Source organism: Spermophilus citellus (genome assembly GCF_964194105.1).
Source record: "Spermophilus citellus genome assembly, chromosome: 6".
Lineage (NCBI taxonomy): Eukaryota > Metazoa > Chordata > Mammalia > Rodentia > Sciuridae > Spermophilus > Spermophilus citellus.
The window spans coordinates 6236264-6262305 of record NC_138187.1 but is presented as its reverse complement, the minus strand read 5'-3'; the positions used below and the strand labels follow the sequence as shown (position 1 = coordinate 6262305).

The following is a 26042-nucleotide window of genomic DNA, read 5'->3' as shown; positions in this document are numbered from 1 at the left end:
GCCTTGGATGTCCAGGTAGAGATGCTGAGCAGGTAGTTGGAGTGTGAGGCTGGAGCTGGGGTTAGGAGCACATAGGTAGAATTAAAGTCATGGGGTTAGAAGGAGTGCCGGTATCACTGTCAAGAGGTAGGGAAGGTGAGGAGAATCCTGCAAAGCAAGTTAAAAACTTGTTGCCAGTCAAGTAGGAAAAGCAGCTGGAGCTGGATCAGACCATGTCCTCAGACTCTTGTTAGTGTGTTGGAAATAAAAGAGCAGTTGGGGATTCTTTGTTTTGGAGAGAGGGAGAATGACCTAGCAGGTAGATGTTTATGTTTGGATCTTTGGGAAATATAACACACTCAAGAAAGAGGGGAGCAAACACATATCCTAAGGAAGAAGACTGGTTGCTAAATTGGCATCATAGTCACTGGCATTGTCTTCCTGGCAGTAGCCCCCATGCTTGTGGGAGTTGAGAACTGTTGTGAGTACTTAGAGGATGCTACCACACCTGAGCCTCACAGCACCCTATTGGGGAAAGTCAGAGGCAGAGAATGAGGAGACAGGGTAGGTTGAATATAGGCCTTGAGGATGCTGCAGTAGGGCAGGTGTCCCTTAGGTTGCCCCTTCATTTGGTCACCCCACTGCTGTTGCTGGACCCATTGTGACCTATTCAAAACTGGAAGCATGTCAGGTTTCTTCTTTCTGTATCTCCTGGTTTTGGATTAAGATTGGCTTGAAATTTGGTTTTTGGAGACACCAGATATTCTGGAATTGGTCTTATTTGTACTTAGGTCAGTATTTCCTAAGCAGATGTCCTGGGAGTGCTGTCCTACAGCACATAATTGTGGGACTGCTAAAAACATATCCTCCCTAAAGGTAGCAGTTGATAATAAGCAACTGGTTGTGGATGCCTGTTAAAAACTGAAATTCATGCTTCTGATATTTACCTTCCAGATTGCAGATTTGAAAGCAGCCAGGCAGCTTGCTTCTGAAATCACCTCCAAAGGAGCATCACTATATGACTTGCTGGGCAAGGAGGTTGAATTGAGGGTAAGCATTGTTCAGAGAAAGAATGTAGATTTTCTCTTCCAGGTTTTCTTTTTCAATTATGCTTCTTGTTTTTTGGTGGTTCTTATTGTATTAAACTTTACCTGTGATTAAATGAGGTAATATGTGGAAAGTGATGTAAAATGTTAGGTCCTCTTCTTCTACTGGTCAGAGATCTACTGGTTTTAATACCTTGAACTTCTAATTCAGGAGTGGCAAATATTGGCCTGTGGCTGAGATTGTCCTTGAACCTGTGCCTAACCTTGCTGATCATGGTGCTCTTTTCCCCATGAACTCAACCTCAGAATTCTCAGCAATGCTCTTCTCAGCCTATGGATCCCAAACGTTGCTCCTGTGGCCTCACTTGGAGAATCTTTACAAACTCCTGAAGCAAGCTTTCATTCTGATGTCTCTGTTATGAAATGTGACCTAGGCATTGAGTTTCAAGTCTTCCAGGTGATACATACAGCAAAGTTTAGGACTTTTTTTTTTTTTTAGTTTCAAGTCTTCCAGGTGATCCAGGAAGTCACTCCCAAGCAGTTGGAATCAATGTTACTTTTTAAACTTATTTACAATCCTTTATTTCAACTGGTGCCAGCCAAGGAACAGGCATGCACTTGTCTGTTGTAAATAATGTGGTTACTAAACTTTACTGAACCTTAGACTCACCCTATGTCCAGGTTGTCCTCATACCAGTGAGTTGGCGTATCAGAGGCTAAGAACCAGATCAGGGTTTAAAGTTATCCAGGCTATTCCAACAAGCAGCAGAATTGGAGAAGTACTGGTTCAAGAAGAAACGAAGTACTGTTGAATCCTTACCTGTAATGATTGATGGCATTTGAAGCACACATGTCCAATTTAGTGTTTTTGCAGTAAATGAATTTCATTCCCTCGCTTTCTATTAGGTATGCCAGCCTCAACACCTCTCTTCCTGTCTTGCCTGTGTTCTGGCATTTCTGCTACAGTGTAAAGGTATTTGTCCCCCTGCTTTTCACTGTAACTCAGGAACAAACTGGAAGTAGATATTAGGGGTATGACTTGGATATCACATTACCATCCTGGCTCTTCATGTGCCAATCTAGTGTTGCTACCAGGTGAAGTGGTAGGCATAACAAAACTGCCACTAACATCTGACAGCCATTTCTGGTAACTGGGGAGTCAATTCCAGGTTTTTTCTGTATAGCACAATAGTGCCTGTGTGTCTATACACCTTCCTGAGACCCAGAGACAGAGCTGGTGACCTGCTGAGCACCAGGGGAACTATGGCATCATTGTAAGACTTCACCAGCATCCCCCGGACACTCTTTCAGCACTGTCCTTTAGGGAATAATAAATAATCAGTGACTGAAATGTTCCCAAGGAAACCATGAACTCTGAATATAGTACTTCTCTAATGTGGTATATAAGCCAGCACAATGGTGCACACCTGTAAGCGCAGCTATTTGGGAGGCTGAGGCAGAAAGATCACAAGTTTGAGGCCAGCCTGGGCAACTTACTGAGACCATGTATCAAAAAGTAAAAAGGGATGGGGAGGTAGCCCAGTGGTCAATTCCCAATTGCCACCACCCCACAATGTGTGTACACACTCAGTAAACTTATATTGAGAGCCAGTGCCAGCCACAGGCACAACATCAAGCTCTGCCTTCTTAAGGAAGCCATAGCCATGATCTGCTTCCCACCAGTGGGGGAGATGAGATGTACAAGAGTAACAGAAGTGCAAGATAGAGTGTGATAGGAGCTCTAGGAGCTGCATCTTAATCCATTTGGGCTACTACAACAAAATATGATGGACTCAGTGGTTTGAAAACAATAGAAATTTATTTCTCATAGTTCTGGAGACTAGGAATTCCTAGATCTAAGTGCTGGTGTATTTGGTGTCTGGTAAGGGCTCCTTCCTTATAGATGGTATTTCCTTGCTATGTCCTCATCTGGCCAAGGATGAGGGAGCATTCCAGGTCTCTCTTACAAGGGCACTAATTCCTTCATGAGGGTATCACCCTCATGATCTAACTCATACTAAAGATCTCACTTCCTTATACTATTACCCTTTGGGTTAGAGTTTCAGTAGGATCCTCAGGAATGAGACAAACATTCAGTCTCTAACCAGGTTAATAACTACATCCACATTAAAATCCCATGGTTCCAAAGTTCCCAGTACTGATGTGATAGCCACAAGGCCCTCTTGATTGGTTTATGCTTAATACTAGCAGCAGGGTCAAGGTGACCATTCTCATCTGCATTTATCAGTAATAGGCAACTTAGAAAGACTTAATCATAAAAAAGGTTATAGCAGGGATTCAGACAGCAAGTTATGTTGTGCTTAGTTTGAACAGAATGTAAGTCATGAAGTAAGTTTGGGAGAAAAGGTAACAGATGCTAAGTTCAGGTTTGCACATAGAGCTAAGGGCATGTTAGGCCTTGAACTGAAAAGGAGAATCTTGAGGTCTGGGGAGAGACAAGGTTGGCATCAAAGGACATTTATAGGTCATGGGCAGAGGTCTTTTTACATCAGAGATCCACATAATAATGAGACTTTTTTCTTTTGGTGCTGGGGATTGTACCCAGAGCCTCATATGTGCTAACCACGTGCTCCATCATCAAGCTGTGTCCCCAGTCCCGTAATGAAACTTTTGAGAATTAGTCCATAAGCCAGATGTGGATCTAGGAGACTGAATACTCCTTTTTTGAAAATCTATGTAAATGATTTTATTGTTTCTCTTAGGAACTGAGAACAGAAGCCATTGCCAGACCTCTGGAAATAAATGAAACTGAAAAAGTAATGAGAATTGCAATAAAAGAGATTTTGGTAAGATTAGTTTGGTTTTATTTAATTTTTTTATGCCTGGGACTCAAAAATATGTATTTTATACCTGCATAAGATAGAACAAACTACACCTAGTGATGGATATTTCAAAGGGATTTAGAGGGTATTCTAGGAGCCTTAGGTTACTGACTGCTATTGTTTTTCTCCTCATATGCATAAGAACAATTTCTTCTGTTAATAAAAATTCATCAGTTTGGGGTGGTATTATAGCTCAATGATAGAGCACTGCCTGGCACATGTGAAGCACTGGGTTGGATCCTCAGCCCCACATAAAAATAAATAAATAAATAGATAGATAGATAGATAGATAGATAGATAGATAGAGGTATTATGTTCATCTGCAACTAAAAAACATGTTTTAAAATTCATCAATTTTGTCCAGGCATAGTGGCACACACCTGTAATCCTAGCTGCTCGGGAGGCTGAGGTGGGAGGATCATGAGTTCAAAGCCAGCCTCAGTAAAAGCAAGTCGCTAAGCAACTCAGTGATACCCTGTTTCTAATAAAATACAAAATGGGCTAGGGATGTGGCTCAGTGGTCGAATGCCCCTGAGTTCAATCCCTGATACCCCCACCCCAAAAAAATAAATTCATCAGTTTTATGGGGGCTGGGTGGTTTCTCAGTGGTTCCTCAGATGGTATTTTCTTGCTATGTCCTCATCTGGCCAAGGATGAGGGAGCATTCCAGGTCTCTCTTACAAGGGCACTCCATCTCAGTGGTGGAGCACTTGCCCAACAGGTATGAGGCACGCACTGGGTTTTATCCTCAGCACCATATAAATTTAAATAAAACAAAGGTCCATTAACAACTAAAAAAATATTTGAAACAATAAAAAATTCATTTATTTTAATAATTTAGCAATTTTAAATTCTTCAGTAGTTTTGGTAAATAAGGCTTTATTTTATTTAATCAATTTCTTACCACTGGGCATTTAAATAATTTCCCAGTTTTTCCCTCTCCTGCCCTCCCCTTCTCTTATTGAACTGGGATAGGACCCAAGGCCATGCATATGCTACCACTCTACCATTGAGCTACACCCCAGCCCTTTTCCAGGTTCTCTTAATACTAAACAGCACTGTAGTAAAAAGAATGATCACTGTCTTTTTTTTTTTTTTTTTAAAGAGAGTGAGAGAGGAGAGAGAGAGAGAGAGAGAGAATTTTTAATATTTTATTTTTTAGTTCTCGGCGGACACAACATCTTTGTTGGTATGTGGTGCTGAGGATTGAACCCGGGCCGCACGCATGCCAGGCAAGCGCGCTACCTCCTGAGCCACATTCCCAGCCCATGATCACTGTCTTTTACTGCTCACCCACCATCAACTATTATTTGCTCCTATCATCTAGAGCATCCATGATGGAAGACACATGATCAGGAGAACTCTGGGCTCAGAGTGCTTGGGTTTGCATCCAACTGTGAATTAACTTTTATGTCCACAATTTTTTTCATGTGTAGAATGTGGAACACAACTATACCAACTATATGGAGCATAAATTACAGCAGTACACATTAAGCTTCGTCTTTGGTGCACAATAGGTATTCAGCCATCGTTAATGATTCCTTTTATCCAATAAACACAGGCAAGGAGCCATATTTAAATTAGGAATAGGCATAAAATCAGACTTGGTTGTAAGTTGTACAAAATTCTAAAAGTCAGGTTTTCTTTTTAATAACTCTTATCATTAAACAGTAATCACCCTGTGCAGCCGAGAGAAGGGAGTCTAAGCCTTCTTGAGTGAGAATGTGTGGCAGTAGGGTTGGGAGGTTGGTTTTCACAGGCAAATCAACCAGATCAGTCAATATATTAAGAATAACAGAGCAGGGCTTGGATTGTGGCTCAGTAGCAAAGTGCTTGCCTAGCATGCAAGCAAGTGAGACACTAGGTTCAATTCTCATCACCACATATCAATAAATAAAATAGTCCATTGACAACTAAAAAAATATTTTAAAAAAAGAATAACAGAGCAGAGTTCCTCACCATTGGAGAAGAGAGTTATAAATGTGGGAAGAGAAATTTAGAATGAACCCCAAAATGGGAAGTATTGTTTAAAGGCATGATATTTGGTATATGTATTAATAAATATAGGAATAAGTTGATATACATGTAGGGGAGTGTATGCATATATGTAGATATGTCATTATGCACATGAGCACACCCACACTCACACATTTCTGAGCTCTGAGTACAACCAGCACCTGCATCTTGGCTTCTTGGTGCCATTATCCACTGAAGGGAGACAAGGCTCTCTGGGAAAGTGATTTATTTTTTTTTTAAGGAAACAATCAGTGAAATGAATAGAGAGACTACGGAATGGGAGCAAATCTTTTTATTTTTTTAAAGAGAGAGAGAGAGAATTTTAATATTTATTTTTTAGTAATCGGCAGGCACAACATCTTTGTTTGTATGTGGTGCTGAGGATCGAACCCGGGCCGCACGCATGCCAGGCGAGTGCGCTACCGCTTGAGCCACATCCCCAGCCCCTGGGAAAGTGATTAATTCCAGAGCTGGGTCCAGAAAAGTACAAGCTTGTGTGTCAAAGTAAGGAAGTGTTCGAAGAAGTACAGGGATCTGTTAAAGGGCCACAGGCCAGCTTGATTGGCTTTTTGCTGGCCAAACCAGAGTTAGTGTAAGCATCTAAGTAAATAAATTATAGTAATTGATTTTACAGTGCAATTGAATGAAATAGAAAACCATGGGTTCTTATATTTAAGAAATAAATGTTCAAAGTATCTCCTAACAAAATACTTACTAATTACAAAGAGGAGAAGAGTACCTTCTTAGAAGCCTGGCATTACCCCTTAATCAGATGACCAAAGCAAACATCACCGCAGTGAAACAAATCAAAACTGTGGTGCCTGATAGCAGGCAGCCCTTTCTGCAGTATCCCTGCTCAGGATGCATGATCAAAATCTGATCAGACAGACCGGGGGGCATTTCATAAATGAGCTGGCCTGTCCTCCTCAAAAATGAGGCAATCAAAGACAGAGCTGAGGAACCCTCCAGATTGAGGAGGCCCCAGAGAAGTGACACCTGTGTGCCATGGGGCTGCTGCCTGCAGGGGATGGGTCGGGGGGATCCTCTGGATGAGAGGGGAGACTAAATGGGCCTTTGCTCACATATGCTGTGCTGATGGCATTATGCTTGTAGAGGAAGAAGCCCCTGTCTATAGAAGTACTGGGACTTCAGGGTAGCACCACTCTCCCCTGGGTAGGAAAAAAAAATGCTTGTATTATTATACTCCAGCTTTTCTGTGAGTTTGTGACTTTCTAAATTTAAAAAATACTAATTCATCCTCATGTTTGGCAACACTCTGACTGAATCAAGTGAATGTGGCATGAATGTGCCTTTAGTTCTCATATGTTAAAAAATGAGAGCTGGATCATGTCTTTTTTTTTTTAAGAGAGAGAGAATTTTTAATATTTATTTTTTTTAGTTCTCGGTGGACACAACATCTTTGTTTGTATGTGGTGCTGAGGATCGAACCCTGGCCGCACGCATGCCAGGCGAGCGCGCTACCATTTGAGCCACATCCCCAGCCCAGATCATGTCTTTTATAAAAAAAAAAATTATTTATTTATTTATTTTAGGTGGACACAGTATCTTTATTTTTTTATTTTTATGTGGTGCTGAGGGTCGAACCCAGTGCCTCATGCATGCTAGGCGAGCACTCTACCACTGAGCCACAGCCCCAGCCCCTGGATCATGTCTTATGATCTCCTTTCATTGTTGGAAAATACCTGTTATGTTTTATAATTCTAAAAATAAAACCAAAACAACAATGTGGATACTTAAAAGGGGATATGAAGTAAAGACCAGATATATCAGAAAACAGAAAAATTGTTTGTTTACAGATGTCTGTCTTTCATATTTGAGGAACAGATACCTTTAATAATTTTCATTTCTGAGGTCAGATAAATTCACTAGGCTTTAGTCTAACTGATTCAGAGAGCAGTTGATACTAGCTGAGTTGTTCAGGAGGGACTTACCTTTCCTCTGACTGGAGCAGACTCACATTTCTACTTGGATTTTTAAAGTATTTGCAGTTCATGAATCATTAGTGATTTTTTTTTTTTTAAAGAAAGCATCTTAGAAGTGGTTAATGTAGTTAGACCAAGTGGTTAATGAAAATTAAACCATAAATTCATTGACAGTAACTGTGGTTGCTTCCAAAAACGCACTTATATCTCTTGAGAATCATTGAGAATATCTGGGCTTCTCAGGTGAACTCCATAGCTTTTCAGAGGCCTGTGGGTAAACTGTCAGGAAACCTTTGTGAGGCACTGACACATGGAGACTTACTGAAGGGAAACGTACCTCACCTTCAGAAACCTGATGCAGGGTTGTACAGTCACAGCAGTAAGGAGGGCGTCCACACACAGCCCAGTTGCGTCTAGATTCCTGGTGTGGCTCACTGGCACTCTGATCCATGGGGCACTTGCTGCCCAGCTTCCCAGGTGACACAGACATCACTGGGCAGTTGCTCCCATAGAACTTGCTTCAAGCCAGAGCATAAGAAGGTCTTTGGCTGTCAACAGTGGTCTCTGCCCCTTCCCTCCTCTCCTCAGGCCCATTGCCCAGGGCCTCTGTCCCATTCTACACAGGTTCCTTCCAAAGGGTGGAGCACACCAGCACACCACTTGACCTTCCATGAGGTCACGCTGCTTTTATGCTGACTTCACCAACACAGTGGTTTTTCTCTTATTTTTAGTCTATCGTCAAGCTTCTGTTACATCAAGAGGAAAAGAGACTTTTTTTTATCCCAGCAGGCAGTTGGTTAGGATTGGGGCCCTCTCATATTTCTTTTTGTCCCTCCAGAGTAGAGCTATACTTTTGTGTGTGTGTTCTATAAGTAGATACTTGTCACCAGGGGAGCAGCCTAGTGTTGGAAGGCAAGCCCACAGTGCAAGCGTAGGCACCCAGTTCTATCCAGGTGAGCTGGACAGGTACACCATTAAGACATTTCTTGTCATCTTCATTTATTTCCCTGGGCAGAAATGCCTGCTTTTCATGAAAATAATATTTTTTACCGTGCATGGTGGCACACACCTATAATCCCAGCTATTGGGAGCCTGGCGCAAGAGGATCACAAGTTTGAGGTCAGCCTGAGCAGCTTAAGCAGGAGCCCTATCTCAAAATGAATAATAAAAAAATGGGGGAGGGGGACTGGAAATGCAGCTCAGTGGTTGAGCACCCCTAGTTCAATCCCCAGTACTGCTGAAATAAAAATTTTTTCTGGATCTGTGCATGATTCTTCCTGGAACTAGGTGGTGAGGTGCAGCATTGCTTGGGGGAGTGCCTGTGTTGTCTGTGCTTTTGTTTGTTCAGTGTGATTTGCTGGGTCTGAAGAACTGAGAAGCTGCCATCTTCAAAGAGTCTGCATGGTCTCATTATTTCCTGTTAAATGTAGGCACAGGTTCAGAAGACTAAAGACCTGCTCAATAATGTGGCCTCCGATGAAGCTAATTTAGAAGCCAAAATTGAAAAGAGAAAATTAGAACTGGAAAGAAATCGGAAGCGACTGCAAACTCTACAGAGCGTCAGGTAGGTGTGAACACTTGAGTAAGTAGAAGGGTGACTTGTAAAGCTATAACAAAGGCTCAGAGTTCACTGGCTTTGACTTTTCCAGTAGCAAGCAGAACCCCCTGTGAGGTGTTGCGCTTGGGGTGGCATGCTGCACCCAAGTCTCAGGGTCTAGGAGACAGCTGAGTTCTTCAGCCACCCTTTTAAGTGTTTATGGCTTGGATCGTGAGGTAGAGCAGGTAAATCCAGATGGTGGGAGTTACACTAGGCTTCATCTCCTAAGACCTTGCCTAAATTAGGTAGAAACAGAACATACTCCCACCTCTTGGTTTGAGTAGATTGTAGACTTTTTAGATTTGGACGATTCCTCATGTTTTAGCAACTCAGCTTCCTTCTGATTGGATCTCACGGGAGTACGATTCTGGGGAACAGGGTAGGAAAGTACAGAACGGCTGCTGTGTCAGTGCGCTTCTGTTTTCTTGGAGCTGCTGCCCACCTTTTTCACTTGTTTCCGACCTTCACTCCTTGCCATTGCTCTCCACTGCATGGGGAGCAACTCTCCTTCCACTCCTGAAATAGCACCACCAGCTCCATTGGTCTTTTTTTTTTAATATATATTTTATTTATTCATTTTTATGTGGTGCTGAGAATCAAACCCAGTGCCTCACATGTGTAAGGCAAGCGCTCTACCACTGAGCTACAGCCCCAGCCCTCAATTGGTCTTATTGACAAATTCTGTCTTAAGGCATAAAGTCATTCTGCTGAGGCCCAGATCCTTTAGTAGACAAGTTTATTTGTTCTATTTTAAGAGATTATAAGTTACTTTTAGTTTGTGGGTATACATATCATGTATTTTGTGTGTGTGTGTGTGTATGTATTACTATTATTTTTGGTACTAGGAATTAAATCCAGGGCCTCATTCTTCCTAGGCAAGTACTCTAACACTAAGTTATATCCATTCCCAGTGATGTGTGTGGATGTGTATGTATTTACTTATTTATTATTTTTTAAGATATGGGGTCTTGCTGTTTTGCCCAAGCTGCCTTTGAAGTCCTGGCTGCAAGCAATCCTCCTGCCTTAGCTTCCTGAGGAGCTGGGACTACAGGTGCACAGCTCTATGTTTGTATTTTTGAAAGAACAAAGTTTTCCCTTAAGATCAAGAATAAGAGAAAAATTTTAACCAACTAGTTGAAACAGAGTTAGTTTGTTTTTGCTTGCAGCATTGGGGAATCAAACCTAGGGCCTTAGTTCTGAACAGATTTGTTTTTTGTTTTTGTTTTTTCCAGTACTGGGGATGGAACTTAGGTTCTTTACCATTGAGTACACCCCCAGTCCTTTTTAATTTTTTTTTTTTTTTTTTTTTTTTTTTTTTTTTTGGCAGGGGCAGGGAGATTGAACTCAGGGGCACTCAACCCCCATCCCTGTTTTGTGTTTTATTTAGAGACAGGTCTCACTGAGTTGCTCAGCACCTCAATGTTTCTGTGGCTGGCTTTGAACTTGCAATCCTCCTGTCTCAGCATCCTGAGCTGCTGGGATTACAGGCATGTGTCACTGCATCTGGCTTCTTTTTACTTGTTATTTAATTCAGAGTCTTACTAAGTTACTAAGGCTGATCTTGAACTTGAGAACCTCCTGCCTAAGCTCTGGAGCTACTGGGGTTGTAGGCAAGTGCCACTACACCCTGTTGAAACAAGTTTTTATGTAATGGTTTATCTGTAAGTCTTATGTTGTTTAAAAACTGCATTCATTTGCAGCAGCCCGTTAAACTTTGGTACATCCCAACAGTGGAACATTATATTTAGCCAAGATAACAATGCATATATTTAATTTATTGGGCTGGGGATATAGCTCAGTTGGTATAGAGTGCTTACCTCACATGCCCAAGGCCCTGGGTTGTTCAATCCCCATCACCACACACACACACACACACACACACACACACACACACAGAAAAAAAATTGTAAAATATATTTAACTTAATGATTTTTAAGATTTGTATAAGGCATATAATTATTTTTAGCTCTTTATTGAAGTCAGCAGTATATTAAAATAAACTACAAAGCTTCATTTATAGCAACATTTAATGTTTGTTAAAAAAAAATACATTCCAGACTGGAGTTGTGGCTCAGTGGTAGAGTGCTTGCCCTGGGTTTGATTCTCAGCACCACATAAAAATAAATAAATACAGGTATTTTGTCCAACTACAACTAAAAAATAAATGTCTGTCACACATACTTGGTGATGAGATTATGAATAATTTTTACTTTGTTCTTTGTACACTCAGGATTATTTCAAGTTTTTTTTTTTTTTAATAAACATCTTATTTGTAATTTAAAAAGAAGTTTGTAGCAGGCATGTTCCACCTGTAGTACATACCTAAATCCTGGCTACTCAGGAGGCTGAGGCAGAATTACAAGCTCCAGGCCACCTCAGCAACTTAGCAAGGCCCTATCTCAAAATAAAATTAAAAAGGGCTTGGGGTGTACCTCAGTGGTCTCTGAGTTCAGTCGCAGAAAAGAAAATAGGGAAGGAAGAAAAGAAGGGAAAGGAAGGCTTATTAAGGGGGTAGGGAGGAGAAAAAGGTCATGAGTCTTGAGCACTTATCATGAGTAAAGAACCTTCTGTAATTAAAGGTTTCCAAAGAAAGCCATGGTGGAGTCTGGATATGAATAAAAATTTCAAGTCACTGTATATTAATTAACCTTTCATTTTTAACTTCATGTGCTCATTTTAGACCAGCCTTTATGGATGAGTATGAGAAGATTGAGGAAGAATTGCAAAAGCACTATGATGTTTACCTAGAAAAATTTCGAAATTTGGCTTACCTGGAACAGCAGCTTGAGGATCATCACAGGATGGAGCAGGAGAGGTTTGAAGTGAGTCTTTGGCCTGTTCTCTGCAGACTGCTCCTCCTGGCATGTTGTTTTGAGCTTGGTGATATGTCAGTTTGTAGATATCATTGTGGAAAAAAAGTGTTAATCTGAGTGTTGCTCATGTGATTCTTTTGATGTTGTGTTATCAGTGTTTGGTCAGGAGTACAAACTGGAACAACATGGACCTGTGCAGTCATGTAGCCCTGTGTTTAAAAAGGGCCTGCACTTGCTCTGCTATCACCATCTTGAAATACATCATAATTTGCAAGCGCATTTTATTTTGCACTGATCCCCACAAATTATGCAAGTGGTCTTTAGATCTAAACATTCTCAGTGCACTTGAAGATTTTCAAGCCCTTATTAATTGAACAACCCAAACTAGCTCATTGGGTGCTTCTTTTTTTTTTTTTTTTTTTTTTTTCTTAAGGGCGCTTCTTTATATTGGTTGATTGTGACCCAGAACTGAACAGCTGTCTTATGTAGGAAAGAGTATTTTAGATATCAGCACGAGTTGATCAATGTGAAATTCAGAGCTTCAAAGTAAAGGAAAATAGAGTACACAGTGATCACTTTTTTTTTTCTTTTCTATTTTTTTTAATATATTTTATTTTGAGACAGGGTCTTGCTGAGTTGCTTAGGGCCTCACTAAATTGCTGAGGCTGACTTTGAACTCGTGATCCTCCTGTCTCAGCCTCCCAAGCCACTGGGATTACAGACATACATCACCACACCCCAGCCCTTTTTTAAAATTCATTTTGAGACGAGGTCTCACTAAGTTGCCTAGGCTGGAATTTGCTATCCTCCTGCCTCAGTCTCTTAAGTAGTTGGGAACACAGGTGTGTGCCACTGTGCCAGGCTACAGTCATGTTTTCATTGGACTTGACTCTTAGAAATATTCTGTTTAAGCTGAGAATAGTCAGTTAGAACTGATGTTCAAGGTGAAGTTGGTCCATAGTCTCCCTTTCTACAGTCTCCCTGATGACTTTTGGTACTAAGGGAATGCTGACCATCTTACAAGCCTGTGCACATCAGTTAGGTAGGCAGTTTTGTTGTCTGAGATTGCTGATTGGGAGTGTGTAATACAATTTTTTTAGATTCAGCTAACTCATTGCCACCACTGCTATGTGGCAGAGGGGCAGCCATTCAGGAACAGCATAGAATGGGTACATTCTGGAGTTCAGGACATTATAAACATTGGCTATCTGGGAAACCACAATAAAAACCCTGTGAAAATAAATTTTGACTCAGTACCACAAAAAAGTAAAATTAAATTGAAAAATTTTAATGGTCATTTTGTTTACCTGGGTTCAGAGAAGATACTGAAGAATATGCCTCAGAAGGAGAGCCCCTGGCCCACATTGCTTCTGAGGATGCCCTTACCCCTTCTTCCAGCAAGTCCTCTCCTCCCGTTCTGCATTCACTCCTGCTGTGGGTTCTTATGGCACCTGTTCCCTCAATATATCTCATACCTGAATGCTGTGCTTTATTTTTTAAATTCTTATTTTTCAATTGTAGTTGGGCACAATACTTTTATTTTATTTATCTATTTTTATGTGGTGCTGAGGATCGAACCCAGGGCCTCTCACATACTAGGCGAGTGCTCTACTGTTGAGCCGTAACCCCAGCCCCCACTGCTGTGCTTTATTTTTAATGTTTAGAACATCAACAACAATAATTTGAAAACTAATTTCCAAATCAAGGCCACAGTTTTTGGGTTTTTTTTTTTAGATGGAGTCTTGCTTTGTTACCCAGGCTGGCCTTCCACCTGAGCCTCCCAAGAGCTGGGATTATGGGTGTATGCCACCAGGCCTGGCTTAATCAGGGCCAGGAACTAAGATTGCTGTTACCTCCTGTCTTTTCAGGTCCTGACCTGTCCATTGGCATCTCTCAAAACAAGTGGTGGAGGTGGCACAAGGCAGAAAGACAATAACGTTGGTGCCACCTTTTGTGAGCAAGAGGCGTATGCCTATCAGTCCTGGCTGCCAGCCCACATGGCACCTGTGATGGCAGCAGTTGTATTGCTCGGTATAGCAGGAGGAGTGAGAGGGCGTGGGGCCCAGTACCTCTCTCAGGCCCTTTCCATAGGGCTGCTGGGTGATCACAGAGAGGAAGGGCCCCTGGTTTGGGGACTATAAGGGTTGCTCAGGAAAGGTTAGATCTTCCCCAGTTCTTTATCACAGACCTAGCAGAGCTCACTCCATGGTAAAGGAGAAGAGGACTATCTACCAGAGGGTCATGGCTTCTAAGTATGGTTTTTCCTTTCCCACAGGAAGCTGAAAATACTCTCCGCCTGATGCAGAACAAGCTAAAGGAGGAGGAAAAGCGGCTGCTCAAGAGTGGAAGTAAGGCCGAGCTGGGACAGAGCTGCTTGTTCTGCACTAGCATTTTCAGCCTTGACACATTTGCATTTACTTTCTCTAACATTAGTTTTTATTTTGTAAATATTTTCTTTTAGCACTTTTTAAAAAAAATATGGTAAGAACGATTAATATGAGATCTACCCTGTAAACTTTTTTTTTTGGGGGGGGGGGTACCAGGGTGCTTAATCACTGAACCACATCCTCAGCCCTTTTTATTTTTTTATTATGAGACAGTATCTAAGTTGCTTAGGGCCTAAGTTGCTGAGGTTGGCCTTGTATTTGGGCTTGTCCTGCCTCAGCCTTCAGATGATATGGGGTTACAAGCATATACCACCACACCAGGCTGTAAACTTTTTAATGTATATAATCTCATTGTTGATAGTAGATACAAAAATATTTTCAGCAATTTGGGAGGCTGAGGCAGGAAAATGGCAAATTCAAGGCCAGCCTACACAACTTAGACCCTGTCCCAAAATATAAAGGGTTGAGGATGTAGGTCAGTGGAGGCAGCACCCTAGGTTCCATCCCTAGCACTGCTAAGGAAAAAAGAAGAAAGGCAACTACAAACCCCATCAAAATCCACATCATTCCCTAGATATAGAGAAGTCAGGTACTGGGGGAGAGCTTTTTATTCCCACCATGGAGACTTTCCTTCTGTATTTTCCGTTTAGGTAGTGTTCAGCCTGCAAGAATCCAGAGAAGTATTTAAGAATTAATATAAAGAGGGGCGGGGCTGGGGATATGGCTCAAGCGGTAGCGTGCTCGCCTGGCATGCGTGCGGCCCAGGTTCGATCCTCCAGCACCACATACAAAGATGTTGTGTCCGCCAATAACTAATAAATAAATAAATATTAAATATATATATATATATAAAGAGGGGCATTTTCAGCCTTGACTCAAAGGTAGAGCACCTGCCTTGCACGTGTGAGGCACTGGGTTGGATCATCAGCACCACATAAAAATAAATAAAGATATTGTGTGCATTTACAACTAAAAAAGAAAAAAAAAGAATTAATATGAAGAGCTATTACACTGAAAATGACGTTTTAAAAATACATCTTTTTTTTTGTCACTGGAAGTGGAACCCAGGCCCAGGGATTGCTAAGCACTGCCCCTGAGCTGCTTCTCTCTCCAGCCAAGATGTGTTTTTATAAAGGAGTTTCTTCAGTGAAGAAAAGAGCATTGTTATGGGGCAGACCTCTCAGAAAACGTACCAAGTCCATTTTGTCTGAATTGGAGAGTTTTTATTTAATAGCCAGCCAGCTGGTGACTACTCCCCACAAAACCCATAAGTGTCTCTGTAAGGAACAGCCTCAAGCCTGAGCATTTCAGGGTCTTTAGAGGCAAAAACCACATCCGGGTTGATGTAGCTACAAGCAAGCAGGGGTATAGAAGCTGAATTGAGCAGTTAGTGAAATAATGCAATGGGTACATTGGAATTTCCCACAGATGTCCAGGCTGGCATAGAAGCAAGCAAGCAGAAGAGAAGTGGGTTCAGATGACCCTAGCTGAGTACAAGTTAGAGAATGGTTACTAACATCTAGACAATCTCTTGACAAGGGTACGTTCCCAAGAAAAATGGGTCAAAGAGAGAACAGTTTTACATTGTATAAGAATTGGCATTTTGTGTTATCAAACATGCTGTGCTAAGCAACTATTGATAGGTACAGAGGCAGAGTGTTCCCATGGGAGAAGCATTTTATACGACATGGAGTCTCGGCGTAAAATGGAGTCTGTTTGGTCATTGCCCATATAGCCTGGCCCATAACAGCATCATGCACACCAGCTCACATTGCCAGTCATCAGGTCACCAGCTTTCTCAAGACAGCCCACTCTGCCACTCCTGGCCTGACTCCTCCTTCCTCTGGTCTTGTTTAGCTGTCTTTTCAGTAGGCTCCTCTTCTTACTTCTCCTCATCTTCGTATGATCAGGGAGCTGGAGTTGGGGTAATGGCCTGACACTGAACAGAGAGTGGTTTTTCTCTCAGTGAACCAAGAATTTCACCTTCCTTGTTAGGTGGCTACTCAGTTTTTAAAATTTCAGACTGTTAGTGTTTCTAACTAATACATGTGACCCACTTTTTTCTTGCCATGGAAATTGCTTAAAATAAATGCGGCACATTATTGTCTGCATTAACTCTTCACTAACTTTACACAAGTGGATCCAGGGAGTCTCTTAAAATCTAATGCATCCAGAGAAAGGATAGGAAGGGCAGAAGATTTTTGTGCATGACCCTTACTAGACAAAAGCTGTTCAGTTGTAATGATGGAGTTGCTCTTTTATTCTGCCTGCTTGTGTTCCCACCAGGTAATGATGACTCAGACATAGACATCCAGGAGGACGATGAATCCGACAGTGAGTTGGAGGAGCGGCGGCTGTCCAAGCCACGGACGGCCATGGAGGTGCTCATGCAAGGTAGCATGGCTTTTTTCACGTGTGCCACTTCCTGGGTCTGTTTCACAGAACACCATGGCCAGGATTGGATCAGGGCTGCTTAATATTAAGGTACACAGTGGACCATGAATGGTCCCTGGAAGCAGTTTCTGCCCCAGGTTTGTTCTCTGTTGTCTGTCAGAATCTGGCTCTTAAACTGCTCAGTGGTCATGGTTGCTTCTAACACTTTTACCTGCAGTCCTGAGAGCAGATGATTCCTATTTATAGCCTGGCATTTCTCACAGAGGCCATGGGAACACACTGCCTCTGCCATTAAGCTCAATTCTTCCCATGTTCAGTCCTAAATTGCTCTTAGTGCAATTGCACCCATTATAGTTAGTAAGTTAATGCAATGAGAAGGGATCACATGACCACCTCAGCCTTTAAAACTGTTCTTCTGTTTTCTGCCTTCTAATTGCAAAGATCCTAACAACAGGATTTTTGATGCAGATGGGATGCTCCCCTGGGGTCTTCCTCATGTCCCATTCCCACCATAGAGGGGTCACAGCTAGTGGCTGGGGTTCGTGTCTTTACAAATTGCCTTTCTGTGCTTACACATACACATACAAGCTTGTACGTACATATACACACATAGAATCAAATGTGGGTGCAGAGATCACCTCAAAAATTCTTTGTCCTAAATGGGACCAGACCTTATGTATGATTCTGCAAGTTGCCTTTGTTTTTAAGATTAAATACATTGTGACTCTCCCCATGTCTTCATTTTTTTTAATGACTGCATCATATTCTGTAGTATGACTACACTCCTAATTAATTTGGGCATACCCTGTCATTTACTTGACACTTATTTCTACTCTTTCTTATGTATACTTCTTTCTGCAAGTGTTTCTTCAGATTACATCATGAAAAAATGGAATTCTTAGGCCAAAGGTTCTATAGACTATATAATTTTAGGTGGTCACAAACCTTTATCTGTTTTTATGTAGTGCTGAGGATCGAACCCAGTGCCTCACTCATGCTAGGCAAGTGCTCTACCACTAAGCCACAACCACAGCCCCATCTATAAACTAATTTTGATAGATGTTACTAAATTGACCTGTATTTGCCTTTAAATACATTTCTTATCTACCACCACTTAATGTTTGGAGTACAGTTGCATTTTTATACCTAATAAATTTAAGGGTAATCATTGTCCTTTCATCATTTTACAATTAACTTTGGTTGTCAGCTGCTTTCTCTTATTCTTAGCCTCGCTCTGTTCATTTATTATTTCATTATATATTATATTATTTCATAAGATAATTTTTTTAAAAAAAAAGCATTTTGGCATAAGTAGAGATTAGAGATTATGACTCCCACTTGATGGATAGGAGCCAGGGATGTAAAAAGACATGTGTAAAGCATTGGTTCTCAGCATTGGTTCTCCTAAATTCTGTTGACTACTTTACCTGCAGAGTAAAATCACAGAGTTCAGTTCTAGAAGCTAAAAAAGGGCTTTGAGAAAGTTTTTGCATTTTGTCTGTAAATAGTGTTCAGTCATCTCAGCCTGTCCCAAGTGTGCTCCCAATGCACTGCCCAAGCTGCCTTTCATATGGACCTGGCTGGGAGTCATGCTTGCTCCTTTCCCTTGCCCCACCTCCTGGTAAAGGACAGTCCCTGAGTTTTTGCAGGTGTCACATCTAAACACTGTTGACTTCTGAAGAGAATCTCTGAGATAATAATGATGTTTGAAAGATCAATTACTAATTTTAGTGCTTAACTTTTTTTTTAACTTTTTCATTTCAAAGCTCAGACCTAGATCCAAATACAAGTGGCATTGGTCCTTAAAGGAAGATATATTTCAACAGCTAGCATGCCAGTTCCACTGCATGTAAACTAATAAGGGAATTCAGTAATTTTCCTAAAACACTCAGGGTGCTTTTTTAAAATTTTATTTTAATTCACGATAAATGGTTATTTTGTGTTTTGTGCTGCTGGGATTAAAGCCAAGGCCTTGAACATGCTAGGCAATTGCTCTATTGATGAACTACACCCCCGGCCTTCCTGTTTTGTTTTTTATATACAGACACATACACACATTTTATATATATATATATATATATATATATATATACACACACACACACACACACACACATACATACATACATACATATACACATATACATACTTGTGTGCCTGGTTATATGTTTTTTGTTGTTACTAGGGATTGAACCCGTAGCACTTTACCACTAGTTACATCCCATCACTAGCTTTTTATTTTTGTTAAATTTTTTTTAGTTGTAGATGGACAAAATACCTTTATTTTCTTTATATATATTTTATGCAGTGCTGAGGATCAAACCCAGTGGATCACACATGCTAGGCAAGAGCTCTACCATTGAGCTACAGCACCAGCCCCTGTTTTTTTAATTTTTTAATTTGAGGCAGGGTCTCACTAAGTTGCTGAGACTGGCTTTGAAATTGCAATCCTCCTGCCTCAGCCTTTGAATTCACTGGGATTACTCATGTTTATATTTTATTGCCTTTCTTGTTTCCTTCAAAGTAGAAGTATGGGGTATCCATTACTGTTTACTGACAGTTCTGGTCAGTTGGACGCTGATTAAATGAGTTTTTAGTGTGCTTTTTCTCAGTTTTCTAAGGGAGAACAAATTCTGGATGCCATTTCCTGCCTTACTTGCCAAAGTCTCATGTTTCCTGCATGCCTTTGTTGTTCCAGGAAGACCGGGCAAACGCGTCGTGGGCACAATGCAAGGTGGAGACTCTGATGACGATGTGAGTCCCAACCAACTCCCTGCATCCTGCCCCCCAAGCAGTTCTGTACTTTCTGGTCTTGGGCTGTCCTCAGAGACTAGTTTAGCTCAGGAAGCTGCTGGCAGCCAAGGGGCTGTCTGTTCCCAGCCAGTATATTGCTGATTGGGGGCAGAGTTTGGCCTACTAAGCTCCTCTTTGCTTGTTGATAGCTCATTTCTCATTTCACACAGTTTGCTTGCCCTACTTTTTTCGCCTTCTTACTGTTCTTTCCATTCTCGCTTTCCAAAGATGGAAGCAGCACCAGCTCTCTTAGGTAAATGCAAGACTCCCAGCTCCAGGAAGCAGGTTGGTTTTCTTTTTTGCCTCGTCTGTTTGTTGGTGTATGTCAGCCCATTCAGCTAGCAGAGCCTCTCCCAGGGACAATGCTTCCTCTCTGCTGGCCAAGAAGCCACTCAGAACAGACCCCACAGTGAGAGGCAGAGAGGCCTCCAGGTCCCTGGACTCAGTAGGAAGGGAAAGTGCCAAGGCCAGACATGGGAAAGGTTGTAGCTAGGAGTCAGCAGGCCCCTGAAATCAAGGGACAGTGCTGTAGCCAAGACCAGCCCTGTCTTCAGCTCCCTTCTGGGTAAGGAACATTGTAAAAATGCTCTCTTTAGACCAGGGCTCAGGCTGGGCAAGAGCTAAGACATCACCTTAGGCTTTACTGGGTTGATAACTGACTGGGGAAATTAACTAGAAGGGGAAAGCAGAGGAGGGTCCTAGAGGTATCAAGTCATTACGGATGCCCTACCATCACCCTGGGCCTTCACCCTGTGAGAGCCCCTAGTAATGCTGCTTGGCCCACATGGCAAAGGTGTCAGAACTGACTTGGACCCCAGACCAGCTCTGTTGCGAAATCCACCTGTATCTGGGCACAGCACTGATGGCCATTCAGAGTCAGAAGCAGAGGCTTATGCGTCTGTACAAAGATTCATTTGTTGGGCTGGGATTGTGGCTCAGCGGTAGAGCGCTCACCTAGTACTTGCGAGGCCCTGGGTTTGATCCTCAGTACCACATAAAAATAAATAAACAAAATAAAGGTATTGGGTATAACTAAAAAATAAATATTAAAAAAAATAATTTCAAAAAAAGATTCATTTGTTAAGTACCTGCAGTGTGCACTGTTAAAACATTCACGGGAGAAATCCATTGCTCAGGTGTACCTGGCATGGTGCACATGGAGGATTAGGTCTTGATTTCCTAGGAAGCAGTCTGTAAAGAAACAGGGAAAGTACCTCAAAAATAACTTTTAACAGGTAGGGCGTAGAGGGTGAGGTAGCTTCTATCCATCTGTCCTACATACCTGAGTCTGAAACTGAGTCTGACTTGGGAGCCAGTAGTTCCAAGAAGGCAGGGGATCTGGTCCCTGTTAGATTTGCTTGTGTCCTTTTCAGAATGAAATTTCAGTTATAGCTCAGGTCTTTTCTTGCCTTGTCACTTGTCATACAGCCCCCAAGCATGGGCTTGGTTCTTCAAGTCAATGCTCAGCCACTCAACAGCCATATTTTAGATGCCTGTCATGTGCCAGGTACTGTTGTGGGCTCTGGGGGATACAGCAGGGGATACATGCCTTAGGATGTATGTTCCAGTGATAGAAGTCAAGCAGATATACCACAGTCATAGGTAAATAAACAAAATAAAGGTATTGTATACAACAAAAAATAAATATAAAAAAATAATAATTAAAAAAATCCATTTGTTAAGTATCTGCAGTATGCACTGTTAAAACATTCATGGGAGAAAGCCATTGCTCAGGTGTGCCAGGCAGGATGCACAGGGAGATCAAAGCAAGTTCCAGAGATGGAGTGACAGAGACAAGGTGGGAGGATGTCCCCCCATGGTCAGGGAAGGCCTCTGGTGCAGTGACATTTGAGCAGAGGCCTGAATGAAAGGAGGCGATGAACTGCATGGGAGTGGCATGTGGGCCTAGGGAGCACGGCCGTGGAATGTGATGGATGGAGGGAACTAGCTAGGAGCTGAAAGAGGTAGCAGGGGTCATGAGCATCACAGATGCCATGAGAACCCAGTCTTTTCCCTGAGTGGGACCAGCAAATACTACAGCCCCAGAGAGCCAGGAGTTAGCTCATCCATGAGAAAAACCGGTGAGGAGGTGAGCATGGTTTTGCAGGTCAGAGGTGACAGTGGCTCAGCCTGAGGGAGTGGCAGTGGAGGTACTTAAAGGAGGTCAAGTTCTAGATGTTTCTGAGGGGGAGCCATCGTGTTTTGTTAGTGGGTTGGACATAGGTGCTGAAGAGAGAGGAAGCCGCCTCGGTTGTGGTTGAGTCAACTAAGTGCAGGGTTTTTTGTTTTTTGTTTTCCTGAGATAGGGCTGTTGAGGAGGAGCTTGGAGGGCAGATCAAGAGTTTGGTTGTGGATGTTCTAAGGGTAAGCTGCCTATTAGACATCCATGTGTCAGTGTGGAATAGCCAGTTGAAATTCAGGTCTGTTCAGGAATAGGTCTAGCTGGAGATGGAGTTGGGGAGCCACCCATATGTAGATGGTATTGAAGCCAGGAGAGCAGATAAATTGCTTAGCAGGGGAGCAGGAAGAGAAGAAAGGAAGCAAACAGGTTAAGGCAAGAGAGACAGAGTAAATGGCACTAGAGCTGGGGGAAGAGGCCAGAGGAGTGGGTTTCAAGGAAGGAGTGGTGATCCTCTGTCAGATGGAGCCCATAAGTCAAGCAAGGTGAGCACTGTGAATCCATTTAGTTGGAATCCATTGATGAGAACAGGGTAGGGTTTCTGAGAGCCTCATTAGCCTGTCCATGAGAGAGGAATGAGTGGGACAGTGAGCTCAGCAACTCTCCTAAAGAGTTCAGCCAAGAGGAGGGTGGAGTAACATGAGAGGATGGTAGTGTAAGGTTTCTGTCTTTTTGTTTTTGTTTTTCTTTAAGAAGAAAATTACTCTGTGTGTGTGTGTGTCCGCTTTTAAAGTTGGCCTGAGTTGGTCTCCCTGGGTCCAGATGATGGAGGTGCAGGTGTGCCTTTCTCTTTGCTCTTTGCACCCATTTTCTGTGTTGCTTTCCATCACTAGCTGGAAGGAACCAAAACAAGCCTTCCTTCCCTTCCTCCTTGCTATCCATTGGATCTTTGGTGCCCCAGGAGCCAAGCAGTGTCCAGGACTCTTAGTGTGCAGACAGGGGTGCTTTGTGACCGGTGGTGAGCCAACCCCTGCAGCACCAAGCTCAGCTGCATATTGTGTTCAGGTTGCTGGTAGGATGAGGAACCTCGTGGTGTCTCCCAGCCGGCAGTGTCTGCTGAGGGGCCCGATGCCTGACTGCAGCGCTGCCCTGCTCCTCCGCTGTGTCAGCTGTTGCTGGTTACTGTACTCTTAATCCTGGTGCTACAGTGAACAGTGAGGCAGGGTCTCTCAGGACAAGGTGGGCTCCCCAGTTGCATTTGTTGCCTTTTTCCTATAGGAAGACTCGGAGGACAGTGAAATTGACATGGAAGATGATGAAGAAGATGACGATGATTTGGAAGACGAGAGCATTGCTCTCTCACCAGCAAAGCCCAATCGAAGGGTTCGGAAACCTGAGCCCCTGGATGAGAGTGACAATGACTTCTGACCCTCTTGCCAAGGGACCCAGGCAGATTAAAAGCCTCAGATTTGTAGGTAAATGGGAAATTAGATGGCAAGGAAGTTAACCTGTATTTTGTTCATTACACCCGCTTGGCTCATTGTTAAGAAGCATTACTTCTTTCTGCTTTATCATCTTGTATTTGCATTCCACAAAGTCTAATCAACAACTGAAGCAAACCCCAAAGATGTTTTTCTTTTGCCTTCTTTATTTCCTAAACCTTGGGAAATGCATGTGTTCTTAGTAGTTCAAACCCACAGGACAAAACCAGGCTGATAGTGTGTAAGTCTTGGCTGCTGCTGTTATTACACATTCCTCTCAGAACCCAGCAGATCTTGGGTTGGAACTTGGCACAATACTTGTTTTAGGAGTTACAGGGGAACATCTGGCTTGTTAATCACTTGCATAGTTTAGAACATTTACTATATATCAGCTTTTAATTCTTGCCTTTATTTATTTTTTTCTTCTCATAATTTCTTACTCTATCACTGAGCTACATCTCCAGCCTTTTTAATTTTTTTATTTTTGAAGCAAGTTCTTGCTAAGCTACTAAGGATGCCCTTGGACTTGCAAGCCTCCTGCCTCAGCCTCCTGAGTCAGTGGAATTATAAGCATGTGCCGCCACACCCAGCCTAGATGTATTTTAATAACTAAAATTCTCTGAAATAGTAGCTAAGTTAGATGAAAACCAGCTATCCTTGGAAATCAGGCAACAGAGAGAGAGTCTAGATTATGAATGTGTTAAGTTTCTCTCTGACGGCTGACATTCCCCTGGGAGTCAGATCCACCTCAGATCAAAGTCCCCTCTGTTTCCCCAGTTAAATTTGGGAACCGCAGACCTGGGCTACCCCTTCAGAGATTCCAAACTCCTGCCACAGTGGCGGTCAGGACTCCACTCTCCTTCCTTGGCCTTGTCTAAAGTGTGGCAAGACATTTATCCATAATATAGGGACAAAGACAGTTTCTCTGAATCTCCCAACCCACATGTCTCTTTAGGAGAAGGAGTCAACTAAGGAAAAATTGCCAATATACATTCATGTTTCTCATTAAAAAAAAAATAACCCAGAATCAATGGGCATGGTGGCACACACCTGTAATCCCAGTGACTCCCAGGGACCAGGAGGATTATAAATTCACAGCCTCAGCAACTTAGTGAGATCCTGTCTCAAAAAAGAAAAAAGGCTGGGAATGTAGCTCAGTGGTAGAGTGCTCCTGGATTCAATCCTCAATTTAAAATAATAATAATTAGTTAATTAATTAAGAAAATAAACCAGAATTAAATTAAGTGGAGTAGCACTAGAATTTCCCTGTTTGTGAAATAAAAAATGACAGGTGGAGTTTGTTTTTTGCTTTATGGTTGTGGATTTGTTTGTTTGTTTGTTTTTGTATTGGGGATTGAACCCAGGGATACCTTGCCATTAAACTAAACTTCAACCTTTTTCATTTATTTTGAGACAGGGTCTCACTAAATTGTGAAGGGCCTTGGTGAATTGCCCAGGCTGGCCTTGAACTTGCAATTCTCCTGCCTCAGCCTCCCAAGATGCTGGGATTACAAGTGTGTACCACTGTGCCACAGTAGAGTTAGCTTAATATGAAAATCATGGAACAGCTTTCATATATTTTATAATCATAAAATTAAGATTTCTAAAGTTATTTATCCTGTAATACAATGCATTTAATATCATATTTTTGTATTATGTTTACTTGAAAGTATTATTATTTTGTTTATTCATATTTATGTATTCAAGAAAGTTTCACAGGTTAATATGATACAGGTTAATATGATAAGTTTTAGGATACTATGTAACAAATATTTTTGTCATCTTTACTCTTTTTTCCTCTCTTCCTAAATTTTATGTATCTTTCATAAAAAACACTTAGCATTAAGCTAATTTACCTTAATTTGAAATGTTCTGCATTAGCTTGAAGAGGAAATGGGTGGGCTGGGAACCTGGTGGCTGCTCAGACCCCATGGCTTCTGAGAGGCAGAAGAGTCACTTGTTTTCCAAAATGTCACAGTTTTGGCTTACCTGATGACCTGACTTATGTCAGGAAAATTCTGTTTTCCTTCTGGGATATTTCCTTATAATGGGCTTTTTTTGACCCCACATTTTTTATTGGTGCATTGTAGTTGTACGTATCGGTGGGATTTGTTGTTACATATTCATACATGCACACAGTATAACAATATAATTAGGCCAGTATCACTCCCCAGCACTTCCCTGGGCTTTTAATACAGATGCAAGCAGCAGCTGCAAAGGGCAGTTTGTAGTTTCACCTCTTCCATGTCATCCTTCATCAGTCGGTTCGCTGACTTCATGCAGAGTCTCACCATGGTGCAACACCACACTGCATGAGCAGGTTCTATAACAAAGAGAACTGCATGTGTTGATCCTTGTCATTAAGTGTTTCAGTCACTGTGACAGATCCTGGAGTCAGAGATGTATAAGTATCTTGTGGCCTGGTGCTTTGAGCATACCTCAGGCCCTGAAAAAAAATGGTGAGATTAGGTCAATGAAAAATTAGCATTTTGGTCATTGCTGGCAGTTTTTTTACTATATGATTAAAGGACCTGTTCAAATGTTTAAAATATGCGCATTTGCAGAAAATATAAAGAAATTTTCAAATCCTCTATTTTATTTTACTTTTTATTGGCAGTAGCCATTAAGAAC

At 41.9% G+C, this 26042-nt stretch overlaps 1 protein-coding gene across 9 annotated transcripts in view; it reads left to right on the top strand.

Moving 5' to 3' along the window:
- Positions 1-26042, top strand: part of CLUAP1 (clusterin associated protein 1) — a 46060-nt gene that overhangs the window by 15385 nt on the left and 4633 nt on the right. For 4 of the 9 annotated variants that reach the window (XM_081296752.1, XM_081296750.1, XM_081296749.1 and 1 more), the window contains exons 5-13: positions 934-1029; positions 3749-3832; positions 9258-9391; positions 12105-12246; positions 14513-14585; positions 16911-17018; positions 19717-19772; positions 20040-20096; positions 23209-25996. In XM_081296752.1, coding sequence (XP_081152878.1) covers positions 934-1029; positions 3749-3832; positions 9258-9391; positions 12105-12246; positions 14513-14585; positions 16911-17018; positions 19717-19772; positions 20040-20096; positions 23209-23358 — 900 coding nt within the window. In that variant the 3' untranslated portion in view covers positions 23359-25996. Of the gene's footprint in view, positions 1-933; positions 1030-3748; positions 3833-9257; positions 9392-12104; positions 12247-14512; positions 14586-16910; positions 17019-19716; positions 19773-20039; positions 20097-23208; positions 25997-26042 lie in introns of those variants that run through there. The other 5 variants (XM_081296753.1, XM_081296751.1, XM_081296748.1 and 2 more) reach the window with 4 other exon arrangements.